General features: G+C 40.6%; 1 protein-coding gene across 3 annotated transcripts in view; it reads left to right on the top strand.

Moving 5' to 3' along the window:
- The window catches only part of LOC147008795 (transforming protein RhoA-like), a 64,245-nt gene extending 47,197 nt beyond the window's left edge, over window positions 1–17,048 (top strand). For all 3 annotated transcript variants that reach the window (XM_085864025.1, XM_085864027.1, XM_085864026.1), the window contains 3 exons: window positions 11,626–11,746; window positions 11,932–12,062; window positions 15,612–17,048. In XM_085864025.1, coding sequence (XP_085720151.1) covers window positions 11,626–11,746; window positions 11,932–12,062; window positions 15,612–15,785 — 426 coding nt within the window. In that variant the 3' untranslated portion in view covers window positions 15,786–17,048. The remainder of the gene's footprint in view (window positions 1–11,625; window positions 11,747–11,931; window positions 12,063–15,611) is intronic.
- The last annotated feature ends 736 nt before the right edge of the window (window positions 17,049–17,784 follow it).

Genomic DNA, 17,784 nt, shown 5'->3' with positions numbered 1-17,784 from the left:
AGCGCTGTAATAGTTGGATTAAATTTTTTTTATTAAATTTAAATTAAATTAAATTTAAATTAATTAACATTTTTTATAAAGCATTGTAGTGAAGTCTGATCCAAATAATTTTAAAGCAATATATGTATTTGTATATTGTAATCAGTAACAAGACAGCAAGTGAGCACAATATACGCCCGAACAAGAAGGTATATACAGAATTGTGCTGCCACATGGAAAACAGCATCCTGGTTGCCATGGCAACCACTTTAGATGACGAACATATGTCACGACACCGTCTCCACAGTCTGTACCTATGTACCAAATATGAAACGTGAAAGTTGAAAACTTTGGGAGTTATAGTGCGGACAGGAAAGGACGGACGGACGGACGGACGGCCGGTATCACATAATACGCCCCGATATATATATATATATATATATATATATATATATATATATATATATATATATATATATATATATATATATATATATATATATATATATATATATATATATATATATATATATATATATATATATATATATATAATCGGGCGTATAAAAAAATAGTGTGGTAGATAAAAACATTAGAAAGGAAAAAATAACTTGCACCAAAAACTTTAACATTTTCACACACACGCTCACGCTGACGCTCACGCCAGGGGTATCGCTAAAGCTCTCTGTTCTTCGAACGGGTGAGCTTATGATGGCGATTACGTCCCGAGACCTATTTGCAGCTGAGGGCCACTACCACCGGTCTTGCTATCATAGGTATACCAAACAGACTAGCTCCAAGACGAACTGTGGAACGAGTGGTGATCCGGTGGCATTCCACCCATACCCAGACGAGGAGTATGCTAAGACTGAAGTACATTGTTACAGTAGACTGTTCAGGTTCATTAGGGATGTTATATTTGAGAAGCCTCAAGTGATAAGAATGACTGAGTTATGCAAATACCTGCTAGATTTGTTCGTAGAATCTGGTGTAGGCCTAGGTGAGGTGAAAGCGTCCACTAAAAAGCACATCCACAGAAAGATCAAGGGGGAGTTTGGGGAGAGTATACATGTGATACCAGATGAGCAGGGCAAATTGCTGGTCTATCCTGACAACCTTTCCATGTCCCAGCTGGTGCAAGAAAACCAGAGGCTAAAAGAGGAACTCCGAGCTACGAAGCAGAACACCTAAATCAGAGCACATTTTCACATGATATTTGACATTTATGGGTGAAAGATTTTATATGAACACCAACAAATTGGCATCTTCTATTTTTGCGTATTTTGGGATAAAAATGGCCGTTTTCAAAGATGTCAAATTCTGTAATGTACCATGGCTCAGATATTAATAAATTCAACACTTTTGGGCATAAAATGGACTTGGACACTTATTAACTTCCATTTGAGTCCATTTTGGCTGATAAATTCCCATTGGTGGGGCAACGGTGGTGTATTTTGGACAGATGGCCAGATTTTAAGCAGGGGTCAAATTTAATGACCTTTTGACCTCTGGTGACCCACTTAATTAGCATATTGGCAAATAATAGATAAAGTTATGTCGAACATAAAATTTGCAACATTTTGATGGTCATTTGTAGCAATCGGGCCATTAGTTAAACATATATCACAATTTATATTTCCTCTACCCCATCATTTCAGGTCCTGGGTCGGGCCCGGTCCTCCCATCATTAAGAGGTGATTACTAGCACAAAGCTACCGTTCCAAGCTTGGCTTCAAATTTTTTTTTTCATGTATGGGTGTATGCCTTTCAAGAAAACACAGTGAGAATTTGCCACCCCAGGTGGTACCAATATCTGTTCTGGCTCATGGACTAATATTTTCTGTTTCTTGTTCCACAAATGATCGCACTCGATCTGCTTGCAGACTCGGCCAAGTTGTTTTATTTATTTACCGCACTGGGTGTAAACAATAACTGATCGTGCAAGCACAAATGCACTTGGCAGTTTCGCCAACAAAAAAGTCAGTCTTGCTGTGGTCTCTCACTGCATGGCCATGGAGCGCAGCGGGCTGGTTGTGTCTCGCATATGACATGACAACACCGCCATGCTGGAATAGGTATCACAATGGAGGGCTTTCTGATTGGATCGAAACCTGCGCATCCTACCGGCATGACAAACTTCAAAAGTACCTTCAAGCTCGTCTTCTGAAACAAAGACAGGTACAATAAAAAGTACAAGTAAGTACTTTTTCTACTGTTGTTCTACTTCTACTGTAAGTACTGTTGTTGTTGTTCTTGTTCTTGTTCTTCTTCTTCTTGTGAAGACAAAACCTTAACCTCTAGGACTCTGCTCTTGTATATACAAGATCCGGATCTCGTTAAATACTAAGCACATGTACACATCCTCACATTGACTGTGCCTTTTGAGAGCGTCTATCATGAACTTTTAAATATATTCGGACATTTTCTTTAAAGTTTCGAAAAGTTGACGTTACGACTTAAAGATGATTCCATTTATCGTATTGTAATTTCGTAAATACATTGTTTATTTCGTGAATACACTATATATCGTAAATACATTACGACGGGTCTTGCTATTGGCTTAATCAAGGCACGTGACGAAATATCGGAAGTTGTTGTTTTTTTTTTTTCTTCGCCGCCAAAACCTTTAGGACACTGCTGTTGGACACATTTGTTCTTGTTCGTTTCAGTGTTATTGGTACTGCATTTTCCTTAAGCTTGCGTTCATTGTACGTTCATTGCAAAAGATGGCATTGAATCGAGTTTCTGGTCAAAGGGGTCTTCACCAAAATGTTCGCTGCAAAGTACAGTGTTGCGTATGCCTTTTGAAGTCTGAGTTCAAATCGCTTGCTGAACTCATTTTGTGTGACTTTTTTTGCCACTAAAGGTTTGTGTTTAGGAAGTTAAAAAATAAAAATAAAAAACCCTCACGCCATTGGTAGTTCGATTTGAACGGGTCTGCGGCAATATACTGTTTCGGCTTGATGAACTTTTGAGGCCTTTTAATGTCGTTAAACTCTAGCACCTTCAAGGTGAATGTGTCGACAGGCTGCTGTTGCTTTCTCCGTCTACATCACATGGTCAAAGATGGCAAGGAAATCTGTGGGATGGCTGCTTGCAAAGTGGGCAATTTAAAATGTATTTAGTTGATTGTTGTTTGCAAACGAGGGAGTTGATGAATAATACATTCAAACCTTATTTATTATCATTTGCTGATGAGTTGTATGTAAGTTAGTTCAACGCTCTTGAAATCAGCTTCTTGTCGGAAAGTGAGAAACTCACTGAAGTCGTGTAGGGAAAAAAAAACCCCTTAAAGGTCCCATGACACCCAAAACTTTCTGGTTATTTATATATTAACTTGACCTTCCTAGTGAAGAAATCACCCATGTTTTTTTTTAATCAAAAATGGGGTAATTAGACCAATATTTCGATCATTTCTGGTGCTTTTCACAACTTGCTATGCCCCGCCCCTTTAAAAAGTTGACTTCAGCGAACCGCAGCGTTGACGTCACATGCAGAAACTCGCAGAGAGTGGATTGACTCGATCTTTAGAGCAGTGTTTCTCAACCGGGGTTCCCCGGAACCCTAGGGTTCCGCAAGAGGTCGCTAGGGGTTCCGTGAGAAACAGTAATAAATAGGCTAATGTATTTTTGAGTATTTTTTGTTTGATTTAATATTCGTAATTTTACTATACAGGTAGGGCATATTGTTGGAAACTCCTTGGTTATTATAATAGAGCTGGGGTAGCCAACAAGGTGCCCGCGGGCACTTGGTCGCTCGCAGGGACCACGTGAGTCGCCCGCAGGGCATGTTCTAAAAATAGCACAAGTCACCATGGAGCTCCGTCTAAAATTTGTATTTAATTGTGTTGCTGTTCTTTTTGAAACAATAACACGCATTATTTTTAGGTCATCTCTATCATCTCAGTAGAAATGACCTAATAACCCCAGTCTCGAAGTCTGTCCGTCCGTCCGTCCACAATCAAACCGAGTGGAGACAAATAACCAATAGTGGAATGGATAGAGGTCGATGAGACGTGCACAACGATATAACTTTCACGGTCGTCCAAGGTAGAGGTCAACGTCACGAGGCTGTCAATGTTGCGAAAATCGTCGATTTCAAATCGTTTCTCCTCCCTCATTTATCAAGAGAGATCAAATGTTATTAGTGATTCACATACTATGGACTATTATCTAGAACAGCGCGAGCCATTTTTTTGAAATCTGCTCTCGTTCCGATTTTATAGCCCTTCAAACTTCGTTCTGATTCCCCGTATGGGCCGTTCATAAAGTACATACATACAAAAATAAAAGTATTAACTTTAGAACCGGAACTCTCCGAGACAAATATTACATTTGAAGCTTTTGTCAGATTTAACTAAAACAATGGAACACAAGTTTATATGCACACTTACTTTCATTTATGACATTAACATTGTTTTGAATGTCAATTTGTACTTTTATTTTCATAAATAACATGCTGTGATATTAAAAGAAAAAGGTAAATTACACCGCTAGGGACTGCATCGTCATGGCTTACAAACATTGGTTCATAAGGAACTGCTGGCTCTGCAAGCGATTAGCGATGTATGAGGGGGGTGGTGGGTGGGTGGTCACTAGCCTGCATACAGAGGGGGGTGGGTGGTTGTGAAACCCGGAAGTAGAGCGTACGTACTTTATGAACTGCCCCTATTCCAGTCTGGCACAGAGTTACTTTCGACCTCTGGCAGAGATGACCGGCACTCCCTCTTGGGGGTATTTTTTTATTTTAAAATGACAACATTGAATATCAAATTTTAAAAAACAAAAATGTTTTATGTATATATGAAATCTGACCCAGTCTGGGTTCAGAGTTCATTTTCCCGCGCAAGTCAAATCTCCATTTCTCTTTTCGCTAAGACAAGCTCGGGAGCAGCGACTATGGGGCGCAAGGTGCGGTTTTTACCCTAAACATGGCAGAAAAGCGAAAAAAAACTTACTATTTTCACAATGATTGGGAGGAAGAATTCTTTTTTACAACAGTGAAAGAAAAGTGCGTATGTCTCATTTGTGGGGCGACTGTGGCGACGGCAAATCAGCACAATGTGGAGAGACACTTCTGTATGTGTCACAAAAGCTACCATACTAACTACCCACCTGGCAGCGCACTACGGGCCAAAAAAAGCCTGTGAGTTAAAGGCAACTTTGGGCAAGCAGCAGTCTTTTTGTCACGAGGCCGGTGAAAAAGTCACAAAAAACAACGGAAGCTTCATTTAGAGCTGAAATTTTTTTAATAAAGAACAAGAAAGCCTTTTCGGACGGAGAGGTCTTGAAAGGTGCAATGATGGTTATTGCAAATACTGTGTTCAAAGACAAGAAGAATGGTTCCGATGTCCAACTGGGTGCAAGTACGATGGTTAGAAGAGTGTCGGATATGTCCGAGAACTTGACAGAGCAGTTGGACCGGGATCTGGCTAAGTGCCGGTGGTTTAGCATCCAGTGCGACGAGTCCGTGGACAGAAGCAGTACACCGCAGCTGATTATGTTTATCCGAATGGTGTTTGATGATTTCTCCACAAAAGAAGAACTCCTGACACTACTGTCCCTGAAGACAACAACGAGGGGAGTTGACATTTACATCGCAGTGGAGAAAAAGGTACCATTAGAAAAGCTGGTGTCGGTGACGACAGACGTGGCTCCCACCATGACGGGCTGACATGCAGGCTTCATTGTGCAATGCAAAGGTGACACAGACTTCCCAAAATTTCTACATTACCACTGCATCATTCACCAGCAGGCATTATGTGCAAAAGTGACTGGCTTTGATCATGTGATGACCCCTGTCGTGAAGATCATAAATGGCATCCGCTCCAAAGCCAAACAACACAGGACATTCAAAATCCTGTTGGAGAAGCTGTCAGCAGAATATGGTGACCTGTTATTACACACAGAATCCGATGGCTCAGCAGGGGAAGAGTTTTGCAGCGTTTTTTGTCACTTTTGGGTGAAATCAAAGTGGTCTTGCAATCCAAAGGGGAAGACGCCTCGCTGCTCGAGGACACTGAGTGGATACTTGACCTTGCATTTTTAACAGACATCACTGGGAAACTGAACCATTTGAACTGTCAACTGCAAGGCAAAGGCAAGACTGTTGCTGACATGATAAGCGCTGTAAATGCATTTAAAGCTATGATGAGCATTTTCTCTGTGCATTTACAGAGAAAGAAAGTGTTTCACTTTCCCTCTGTGCAATCAGTGCTGCAGGACAATGCTTCTGCATCTGGGGCTTTTGACAAAGCTGCAGAAAAGTACTCAAGTCATTAACAGACTTGGGCAAGAGTTTGAGAACAGGTTTTGTGATTTTGATCAACTTGAGCCATGTGTGTCATTCATTTCAAATCCTTTCATGCAAGTGGACATCACATGCATTGCTGAGCAACTAAGTGCAACCTTCAACGTGGATGCTGGACAGGCGGAGATTGAAATCCTAACGTTGCAAAATGACCTCCACCTCAAAGCCCATCAGGATGCACCAAACTTTTGGTGCCTTGTGGACACAGAAAAGTACAAAGGTGTATCAACCTATCACAGCAACTATGAAAGTTGCCTGCCTTTTTGGTTCAACCTATCTCTGTGAATCAGCCTTTTCTGACATGAACTTCATCAAGAACAAACACAGAACACGCCTTACTGATGCACATCTACAAGACTCACTCAGAGTTATAGTGTCAAATTATACCCCAGATTACAGTACACTAGCATGCAATGTCATACTTCCCACGAACAGACATTTACAGGCAAACAAAGAGAACAGATATTTTTTCGTGAAACACCATGGCAACGGTAAACTCAATTATTGTACAAAAATGTGAAAAATAATTTGTTCAAAAAGTGTAACAGATGTGTTGTTTTGTTAAAAATGCTACAGATTTAGTGATTAACACAAATGTGATCTGATTCATTCAAAAATATGAAAGAGTTCATGTTCTTTTTTAAATTTTGCATAATAATATTATATTATAATATTATAATACTTTGTACAGACATGGGACAGAGTTCATGATTTGTTCAAAAATGTTACAAAGTTGGTGGTTAGTACAAATGGGATATGATTTGAAGATGTCACAGTTGATGATTTCCTTAAAAATGTTACAGAAGTGATGCATACAAAAATATAACAGCTGTGATTTTGAACAAAATGCTACAAATGTGCTCTTTCATACAAACTGTCAATAAAGATATTTACAAAAATATCAGAGATGCGATAATTCTGACTTTCAAATGTTGAAATAGATTTGAGAACATTAATAAATAATGTTGCATGTTTAAATATATCTGTGTTTCCTACCATGGTAAATCATTGTTAAGAATTATTGTGTGGAATAATTAACATGAACATGTGATCAGACAGTCTCTTCACATATATGAATATTTATTATGATAATTATTAATGATAATATCATTAAAGGTGAACCGTGCAACTTTGTTATTCAGGAAGTTTGTATCAAACAAGTATTCCTTGGTATTACTCAGTACCCTTGAAGTAGCTCTCGGTTTCAAAAAGGTTGGTGACCCCTGTAATAGAGGCTTCAACCTCTTATATTATTTACAATTATAACAACCATGGGGAATGTATTTAACGATGTCTATATGGCGCCAGTGTGAAACCGCCCTCACTGGTTCGTGGACGTCCTGTACGCGGCGGATTCGTGTATCATTGAGTGACTGACTCAAGTACGGGACGCATGCATGGTGTCTTTTCAAAATTGTCAATAAACGATGTTATTGTAATAGTTATATACTTTCGTAATGTTTATATGTGTTTATACGTATGTGATATTGGTTGTTTATGTATATTTTTGTGTGCGTGTTTACAGATTTTTTTGTGAATTAAAACCTCGGTGAATTTATTTAAAAAAAAAAAAAAAACTGTGAAAAAAAAATTCTATTTACCACGTGAACTACGATAAAAATATAAAAGAGCGAGATATTAATAATGGTATATAATAATTTTTATGCAGGGGTTCCCTGAGACATGAAAACTATTTCAAGGGTTCCACAAGGGTAAAAAGGTTGAGAAACGCTGCTCTAGACTCTAGACTAGTCCGATAAATCCGTCGTCCGTCCGACTAGGCCGATAAATCCGTCGTCCATCCGACTAGGCCGATAAGTCTGACGTGCTGTAGCTTTCTTTTATTATTCTCTTTTCTTCATTGTTTTTTACTGGTGCTACATGACGACAGTAGGAATAAAATAAATAAAAATGCAACGAACATCAGATTTATCGGACCACTCTAGACAATTATGTCGCAAGGTTTGTTCTGCACACAAGTTTTCATCGTATCCGGACAGCGAGGTTGCTTCGTTTTATGCGCAGAGAGATACGGCCGATGACATGCGCTAGCCTTGCTTGCGATTCATTCGCCGCGGAGAAACATGTCCGCTGCGCTGTGCTGTTCATGTTACCTCACTAAAATATTTCTGATATCGAGCAGTATAGTTTGCAAGTCGAATTTACATTATTGAATTACGAATAGGATTTTGTCTAACCAGTTGTTATTGCCAAGTCTTCCTTCGATGTCCTCCCGATCATCATGAACGCCGGGAATTTCTTCGCCATTTTCCTCTGCTTGTCCTGCTTTGGGCTCGAACTGCTAAGGCCGTATTTCATTTCCAGCTGCCTGAACTTCACCTCCCGCGACTGTTATCCGACAATTCTCCATGTGATTCAGACCAAAATCCTTCATTTCTCACATTCACTGTCGCTACCAGACAAATCAAAGTCCATGTCATCCATTATTAAAATCCAAATGTTCGATTTTTTTTTTTAAAGCAGAAATGAATGAAGCGATTGAGTCGACCGATCGAATGTGGAAACACACAGAAAGCCAATAGAATCACGTAGACCACCCACCCGAGTAATTTACGTGGTGCAGCCTTTGTCAAACTGCAGTTGACGTCGTGGGTTACGCCCCTTTCAGTAGAATTTTTAGGGGCGTTCCCGAAGAGGTTTGTTTTTTTAATTTTCCATTTTACAGAATGAGTATTGTGAAAAAAACATTGTCAGATCTGAAATCACGATGAAAAACTCCTATAGAACATGTATATATGAAATTTCAGTACTTTTGGCTGTCATGGGACCTTTAAATTATTCCACTAATGAGTTCAATAGTCCAAGGGATGGAAGAGTGTTTATGTGAGTGAGCACTGCAGGTGAAAGTGTTTAATATTTCAACATCAAGTGTTGCAGGAGAATTCAGAATTGCAATAACGGGAGTCATGTCTGATGGTGCACATGAAGGTACACTCAACTGTTTAAATACTGATCACAGTAATCCTCCAGGGCTGCCAGGATGGCCTGGAGGTATGAACACTCGCCTCTGACTAGCATGACTAGCCTCGGTTTGAATCCCGACCCAACTATAAACTGTCATCCTGGGGTTTCACAGGCAAGGTGATTGATCAATGTGTGTGCCTTCCCTCAGTCGTCGTCGTCCTCTCTGCGACCGGCCGGCGATGTCATCGTCCTCTCCGCGGCGGGTGTCGTGTATGCCGGCATTAGTTGGTGGACGTTAAATATCCCCATGGTGTATTTTGCGAAGATTAGGTGAGTTCGTCGGCATCCTCAACAAATTACATATTCCTGCCCGAACCAGCAGGGGGAACTGCATCTGCTGCACAGCAACGGTCCCAGCAATGATGCAAACCAACAGCCACTGTCTGCACACAAAATGATCATGGCAATCCCGCAGAACTCCAGAATATTTGAGAAGATTTGCATTGCTTTCTCTTCCAGACAAGGCAGCAGTAAGACCCATTGCATATTCCTTTGGCTCATTTCTACAATAACATACTGGCCCTTGCTCCACTGTGGAAATTCGACGGGATTTGGAAAAACGGTGTGACACAAATTCAGAAAAACGACCTATTCAGTGTGACTTATCTTAAACGACAATGCTTAAAATCCTATATTTATTTGGCTGAGCAAATGGGATAAATGTCGGAGTGAACTTTTCAGGACATTTGTTACTTACAAAATCGAAGAAGTTTCAAGTATATTGGTCAGTCGATCTTGTTATTCTGCCTGTTTGTCAATCACAGGTCACAATTCTAAACTGATCATCATGCAACTTTACCAAGTTGAGGAGGTAGTCTCAATGGAGAAGTCGATTGATTTTGAGGTCAACGGTTCTGAAATAGTCATTTTTCATCCGATTGATTTGAAAGTTGAAGAGGATTTACATATTGTGTCACTGATTTGGGAAACCAACTATTTGAGGTCAAAAGACAAAAGATCAAGCTTCTAGGATCATCAAGTTTTATCTGCAAAATTGTCAATTTTCATCCGATTTACTTGCAAGTTACACAGCAATTGCATAGTCCATTGCTGAATTAGGAAAACAACTATTTTTGAGGTTCAAAGGTCAACTCAAGGTCAAACTTCTAAAATCATCAATTTCAATCTGATCTAGAAGGGCACTCAGTGGAGCGCATACCTCTGCCCTGTAATGCCTGATCCACAAGAACATATCTGGCCCAATACATTTTTGAGATATGCTGGATATCGTTTTTGGCCCTTTCTCTCAACTGTAAAGAATCGCTTAAAAAATTCTAGTAGTCAGATCCAGATCCAGATCTTCATCAAAATCAAATCAATTTGTCGTGGTCACACACCCAACATATCCACCAAGTTTTTTTTTGTCTGAATCTGTCCACAACTTTTTGAGATATCCTGTACACAGACAAACAAACAAACAGACACACAGGGGTGAAAACATAACCTCCTCCACCTTCGGTGGCAGAGGTAATAATAATCTTTCTTGTTTATTTATCAGTGATAAGAGCATTGCTTCATCATCCTTCTCGACAGCTCTCATCTGTTCATCAGATATCCTGTTGTCTTTTCTTTTTTGTACACTGCTCCTTCCCATATCCAGGCGATGCATGACGCCATCGACTGGCACCAAAGGAAGGAAGTTTTCTGGTTTGTTTGTTTGTTTGTTTGTCCAGGCAATATCTCTGCTATCCTTTGAGCTGGGAAGCTGAAATTTGGGGACAAAAGTGAAGATGTGATTTAGCAAAAACAATTTTTATTTTTTGATTAATCAATTAATTGATTATTTATTCATTTATTTATTAGCGATTTATTAATTACTTATTTTATTTCTCATCCTGGCAATATCTCAGGCATATTTTGAGATGGGAAGCTGATATTTGGACATGACAGTGACCAAGTGATTTGACTATCAAGGCTATTCTTGATTTATTGATTAATTTATAAATCATTTTTTGATTAATTACTTTATTTTCAAAAAGTTACATATTTGGATGAAACAGTGGTTTAGGTATGCCATTTGGCAATTGATTGAGAAATCAATTATTTTATTATTATTTATTATTTAAATTTTTATGCAATTAATCGATCAGTTATTATTGTATACCGCTCCCTCCCAATTTCGACTCCATGTGCTACAAGGTGGCTTCGCCGGGTGCCAAAGGCGCCCCGGCGATGTCACGCACTGCAGGATTTGTTATTTATTTATTTATTTGGCATGGGGGCGGTGTACTTTGTACCGCTACTTGTTTCCTTTATTTTCATGCAGGTGTGTGACCTAATGCATGTATTTGTTATTTTCTGAGCTTGTCAGATCGATGAATTGTTGTAAGCAAAGAATGGTGTGTTGTTCAGGTGGAACTGGCTCTATGGGACACGGCAGGACAAGAAGATTATGATCGTCTACGCCCTCTCTCATATCCCGACACAGATGTCATCCTCATGTGCTTCTCCATAGACAGCCCAGATAGCTTGGGTAATGTGATAATGCTTCATGTTTGTAATTTTTTTGCACATCTTTCTATTAGAACTTTTGTAAATGTGGTTTCTTTACATGGGGAAAACCTGTGCATATTGAGTTGTGTGATGGTAAAATGACTTGAGATGAACCTACAGTCTTACAAGCCTTAATGTTCTTGCTATACCTTCTTCATCCTGTAGAGAACATACCAGAGAAATGGACTCCAGAAGTGAAACATTTCTGTCCCAATGTGCCTATAATTCTCGTCGGAAACAAGAGGGACCTTAGGCATGATGAGGCAACACGCCGTGAGCTCCTCAAGATGAAGCAGGTGAGTTGGGTTGAATGTGAACTGCACACAGTACTGTGGGTACTCAACTGCCATGCAACTGCCACTTGGGGTACTCAACTTCCATAAAAATCTGCTTTCCCATGCGCCACTCCGATTTTTAACGTGCATCTCAGTTTTGTATGCATCTTACTCCTCTGTAAGCGTGCTCTCAGAACATCTACTCCAGACGACACACTCGCAAGCCACTTTTTTTTGTTTGTTTGTTTTTGTTCCGGATGCTCCTTCCTGAAACTCCTCCTCTTCCTCTTCACTCAATCATTCTCCTTAGATCTTTTTTTTTTTCATCTTGTAAGTTATAAACATAATTTTGTACACTTATTTTGAAACTGGAGCATAACAATTTATCAGAATTATCACAGAAGATTCTTACTTACACGAGCTCATAAAACCTTCCATCAAAAGCTTCTGTTGTGCTCGTACACTTTTGAGCTTTCTTAACATCTTTGAAGCACACATTCCGTTTGTTTGTTTGTTTTTTTACCACGCATGAGTACCTGCATACCAGTTATGTGAACCCCTGGCTATATTCTTGCTTTCTCTTACAGACAAGGCTGTGAGATGTTCATATAATGGTATCACTACGTGTCTGTTCCCTCCCCACCCCACCTCAAAATGATTTGTCAAAGGTATTATGTTGTGAATGACCAAAATGCAAGTTTAAATAAACTGGTTGATTAACTTCGCCACCACAAATGGGTTGAAGAGGAAGAAGCTCTGCCTTCTGACGTTCATGGAGTTGGGGAGCAGACCTTCCAGCATGGCCACCCTTGAGTGGAGGAAGTTGGCTTTTCCATTTCAACTCTGTCCACATCATTTCATTTTGATTCTCGCTCGCCCGTTGCCTCTGCCTTTTAGGATTGGTGGTAACTGTTTTTTTTTTTAACATTGAGGGAGTTCTGGCTGTTAAAGGACAGCTTGGTACACAGCAGTTTGCATCCTGCACGTTTTCTGTGATGATCATCTGGTCGAGTGAGTACAGTTCAATGGAAGGGGAATGGGTGGTGGATCTGAATCTCACCCATTCCTCTGATAAATATCTCATGATGTAATTGTGCAAGCAGTTCACATACACAGAAATTTCTGGGCATCAATTCCAGCATGCTTACACATGATCTTCACTTTTGTTTTGACTATGTAGAAGAGGATCGGGATGGAATTAGAATCTCGCGAAGGTTTTTTATTTTTATTTTTTAATCTGTTCTTGCCTCCTCCCCCACCTCAAATAATCGTGCAATCTGTCAAGAATTGCCAAAGTGCAAGTTAAATAAACTACTTGGTGATTTGGAGTGTGCGTTAATAAGGGGAAGGGGAGGTGGGTCTGCATTTCAATTTAAGGCCTGAGCATCATGTGTATTTGTATAGTAAGAGAGGTGTGTGTGTGTGTGTGTGTGTGTGTGTGTGTGTGTGTGTGTGTGTGTGTGTGTGTGTGTGTGTGTGTGTACACGCGTACGTGTACGTACACACACAGTGTCTTGTATTCAACAAGCAATGTTAATACGAGCAACTCGTAAGGTTATCCTGAAGACTCAATAGCTCGGTGGACTGTCTTCACATCAGTGATGAGGTCTCTGGTTCATTCAGGATTTTTTTCACATTAACCCCACTCTGCACCCTATTGTTTCTCAGTCTCCCTCTATTTTGTCCTTCAACCCTGCTGCTGGTGTCCCCCACCCCCCCCCCCCCGCTGTTCCTTTTGTCCTGTTGTGTCCTGATCCATATAGTGTTCTAGCTCTTCATTGAACCTCAACTTTGTGCATAAAAAGCTGATAGGTTGGCAACCATTGTGCAGGCTTGATAGGCCGAATGATGTCTTTGTGTGTTGAAGTTCTTTTGAAGGGAAGTCTTCCATTAATGATAGTCCCATCCTATCATCTCTCCAATCACATCTTATCATCTAACTTTTGGATGGAGAGGTACATATGAGAGCAACATTATAGGGGGAGAGATCAATAGAGAAAGGTAGGAAGGTCTCAGTCGGTAAAGCAAAGCTTGCTGGTAACAATGGGAAGCAGACTTGAATTAGTCTTGGGATGAGTGGTGAGACGATGGACCCAGTAAGACAGTTCAACAAGCAATAAGATGGGTATGAAAGAATGGAGGTGGTCCCAATGTTTTCCTGAAATATGCCCTCTGTAGGTTAGGACAGGAATTTGGGTGAGCATGAAGACACATTGGCATAAAAGTTTATTTATTCACCGAAGCGAATCTTAAGCGATCGGAGGTTTTCAACCTTTATGTACTTGCTCATGGCACACATTGAGCAAAATCAGAGACCTCCACTCAAAAGGGATTTGTCTGATGCAGAAGTGTATTATTGCATCCCCTTCTTGAAATACAACTGAGAACATGAAAATGTCAGGAAAAGTTATTTTTTAGTAACGATTGTTCATGTATTGTGACACATCACTGTTTCGTTTGTGTGTTGTAAAAGTACACCTGACATGCATAAGAAAATACATGCTTGTTCGTCACTCATTTGTCATTCTTCTTTCACAGGTCATTCATTAACTCATCTAGTTTCACGTCTCATTCTTCTTTCCTCTCTCATTTCCTGACCCGACCCCCCCCCCCACCCTCCCTTCACTGTAAACTCCAATATTTTATTATTAAAATGATGATTTTAAATGTTTAATCTTACCTTCCTCTCATTTCAGAATGTCTATAGCTTACAGGATGGCCTAGACTAGAGGTATGCACACTCGCCTCTAAGCTGTCTAGCCTGGGTTTGAATCTCAACCCAGCTATAAACTGTCATCCCGGTTTTCACAGGCAGGGTGATACATCAATGGGTGTGACGTTAAACGGACGTCCCATCTGCTAGCATTAGTTGGTGGATGTTAAAGATCCGACGGTGTGCTTTGCGAAGAGTCGGCGAGCTATCACTGGCAGCACAAACAAATTACAAATTCCTGACCAGCAGGGGGCATTGCATCAGTGGCACAGCTGCGTTCTTAGCCAGTGATGCCATCCTGCAGCCTTGTGCTGCGTGAGAACAAAGAAGGAATGTCATTCTCTTTAACCTGTGTTTCATTCCTGGCATGCTCACAGACCCTCAGCTCATTACCCATCATTAACCTTCCCCAAGCACACCCCCGCTCTCCTTTGTTTTTGCCGCTCTCCCTCCACCCACCTACCATTGCAGTCATCCCTGGTTTTCCCTCCATGTTCTTTCAGCTATTTACTTGCTGTGCTTGAGCTTTTATTCAGCTTATTCACAGGCCCTGTGTCTTCCACTACCACCACTCCCCACACCCCCACAAGTGCCCTTGCACTCTCATTCTCGGTGTGTTTCTCCCACCTTCCACTCTGTTAAGCCCTCTGGTCTTGCTCTTCATGAGCCTCACCTTTGTGTACAAAATGTTTGTTGCGATATCTGACATTGAGCATGTTGAACATTGCTTCATACCCGCAATAATGCAGGAACCCCCCCCCCCCCCCCGGTTGAAAAATGCCCGGTTAGACTATCTGTGGACGAGGTCACTGAATAGTGTTCTCTTGTAGATCAAATGAACGGCCTTGTGTGTACAGGAACCAGTGAAGACCGAAGATGCCCGAGATATGGCGAACAAGATCGGCGCCTTTGGTTATATGGAGTGCTCAGCAAAACACAAGGAGGGTGTGCGGGAGGTTTTCGAAATGGCCACACACGCCGCCCTGCAGGCACGCATGCACAATAAAAAGCATCCGTGCCAGTTGTTGTGAGCACGGGGCGATGTGGTCTGCGAGGAACGCGTGCCAATGATACTGTTCTTGTACTCGCTGCAGGTGTAATGCGGCAAGGTCACTGCTCTATTACCGGTATAAAGGTCCCCCATTGAGAGCGTAGCTGTGTGCTTTTCGAATTAAAATAAAAAAACCTTTTCCACAACGTGCTTTTTGGGAAACAAAAATTATTGAAAATCAAGGGTCATTTGCTGCTTCTGTAAGATTAAATTGGTGATTTTTTGTTTGTTGTTGTTTCCTTCCGAAGTGACAAACTAGCATTTGATTTATTATTGTTGTTGTTTTTTTTGGTAACTGTCTCACCGTTTCATTCGGTTTTTCTTTTGTGCAGTAAAAAAACCCAGAGGCGATTGTTTCTGGATGTTCCCCCGTGCCCCCCCCCCACCTGTGACGTGAGCTGGGGATGTTTTGGGGTTAGACGAACCACACGGGGTGGTTTAGAGACTGAGAAGCTTTATCAGTAGTCTTGCTAACAGTGTGCATTCTTATTTTCTATAATTCTGGTTTGTTCTGATGATTTGCAGTTTTTTTTTCTTATTATTATTATTATTATTATTATTATTATTATTATTATTATTATTGTTTTTTGTAGAAGCTTTTTCTTACCGATTTGCAAAATGCCTAATAACCATTGACTCTTCACGAAAAAAAAATCCCCCCCCCCCCCCCATTCAGCATCAAAATGCCTTGCTGGCCTTTCCAAAATGCTAAAGGATGGAGACAGGGTGCTCGGGTTTGAGGTTTGTGATTGTGAAAGGTGATGGTTCATTGTTGATTTCTTTTTTTATGCTTGGAAGGTCTGTGGACCAAAATGCTCATTTCCTTGGTGGTCATTCTTCTACCTGCAAACTTCTCGCCGTGGGATCGGTGTGGTCGCCTCGATTTTTGATTGTCCGAATCTGCGAGGCTTGCATTTTGTACATCTGAGCAATAGGTGAGGAAATCTCTGCAGACTTTATTGAGGCTCCGTTCAGACGCCTCTGCCTTATCCGATAGTTCCACACTGTCCTTCAAACACACTGTAGTTTAGCCAAAGGTGTGCAAAACCCACATGATTTATGCCTTTGTTTTTTTTTTTTTTAATGTGCTGTTTGAAGTATGTTTACTTTTGTCAAAGCAAATTGGTTCAAATAGCACTAACTTGTAAGGTACTTGTGCTCTGTAGGAAAGGTTAACCTTTTTGCTTGTTTTACAGTAGTTTGATCTTTGTGTAATAAATGCACTGCCTTGGAAAAAAAAAAAGCTGGTGAAGTTTCAAGGAGGAAGACGTTTGAGATGATTGAATTGTTCTAAGATTCTCCAATCCCATCATATCATCGAGCTTTTGAATGGAGAGGTACATATAAGAGTAACATTATAGGGGAAGGGATCAATAAAGAAAGGTAGGAAGGTCTCAGTCAGTAAAGCAAAGCTTACTCATAGCAATGGGAAGCAGACTTGAATAATTAGTTTTGGGAGGAGTTGTGAAACCATGGACCCAGTAAGACAGTTCAACAAGCAATAAGATATGTATGAAAGAATGGAAGTGGCTTGCTGAGACGAACAAAAAAACGGTTTCTCATAAAATATCACGTGGAAGGGTATGGGTTGGGTGGAGAGGTAAGAGGCCAAAGTTTTGTCAAAATCTGTCCATAACTTTATGAGATATCCTGTCTCACAGACGAGTGAAACAACCTCCATCCACCTTTGGTGGCGGAGGTAGCAAGACCCAAATAAAGCCTGGAAGAAACCTCGGCCATCAACCTGCCAAAGTTGAGTGAAAAATAGACTGAGGTTCAGCTTCATGACGGTGGGCCTGATATTACAGAACTTCAAGGGCGTAAGATAGGAAGCAATGGTGCAAGTTTACAATAAGGAATCGTATTCCATAAAATTTGATGAAGACTTTGTACATAATTATAAATTGATTGTATATCAAGGAATTGGCCCTGGAGAGAATTCTGAGGCAGCAATCATCTCGGAGGTTTTATCTGCCCAA

The sequence above is a fragment of the Eptatretus burgeri genome, chromosome 18, assembly GCF_056783735.1.
Source record: "Eptatretus burgeri isolate ZD-2024b chromosome 18, Ebu_testis_v1, whole genome shotgun sequence".
Taxonomy (NCBI): domain Eukaryota; kingdom Metazoa; phylum Chordata; class Myxini; order Myxiniformes; family Myxinidae; genus Eptatretus; species Eptatretus burgeri.
This window is presented reverse-complemented; position numbering and strand designations above follow the sequence as displayed.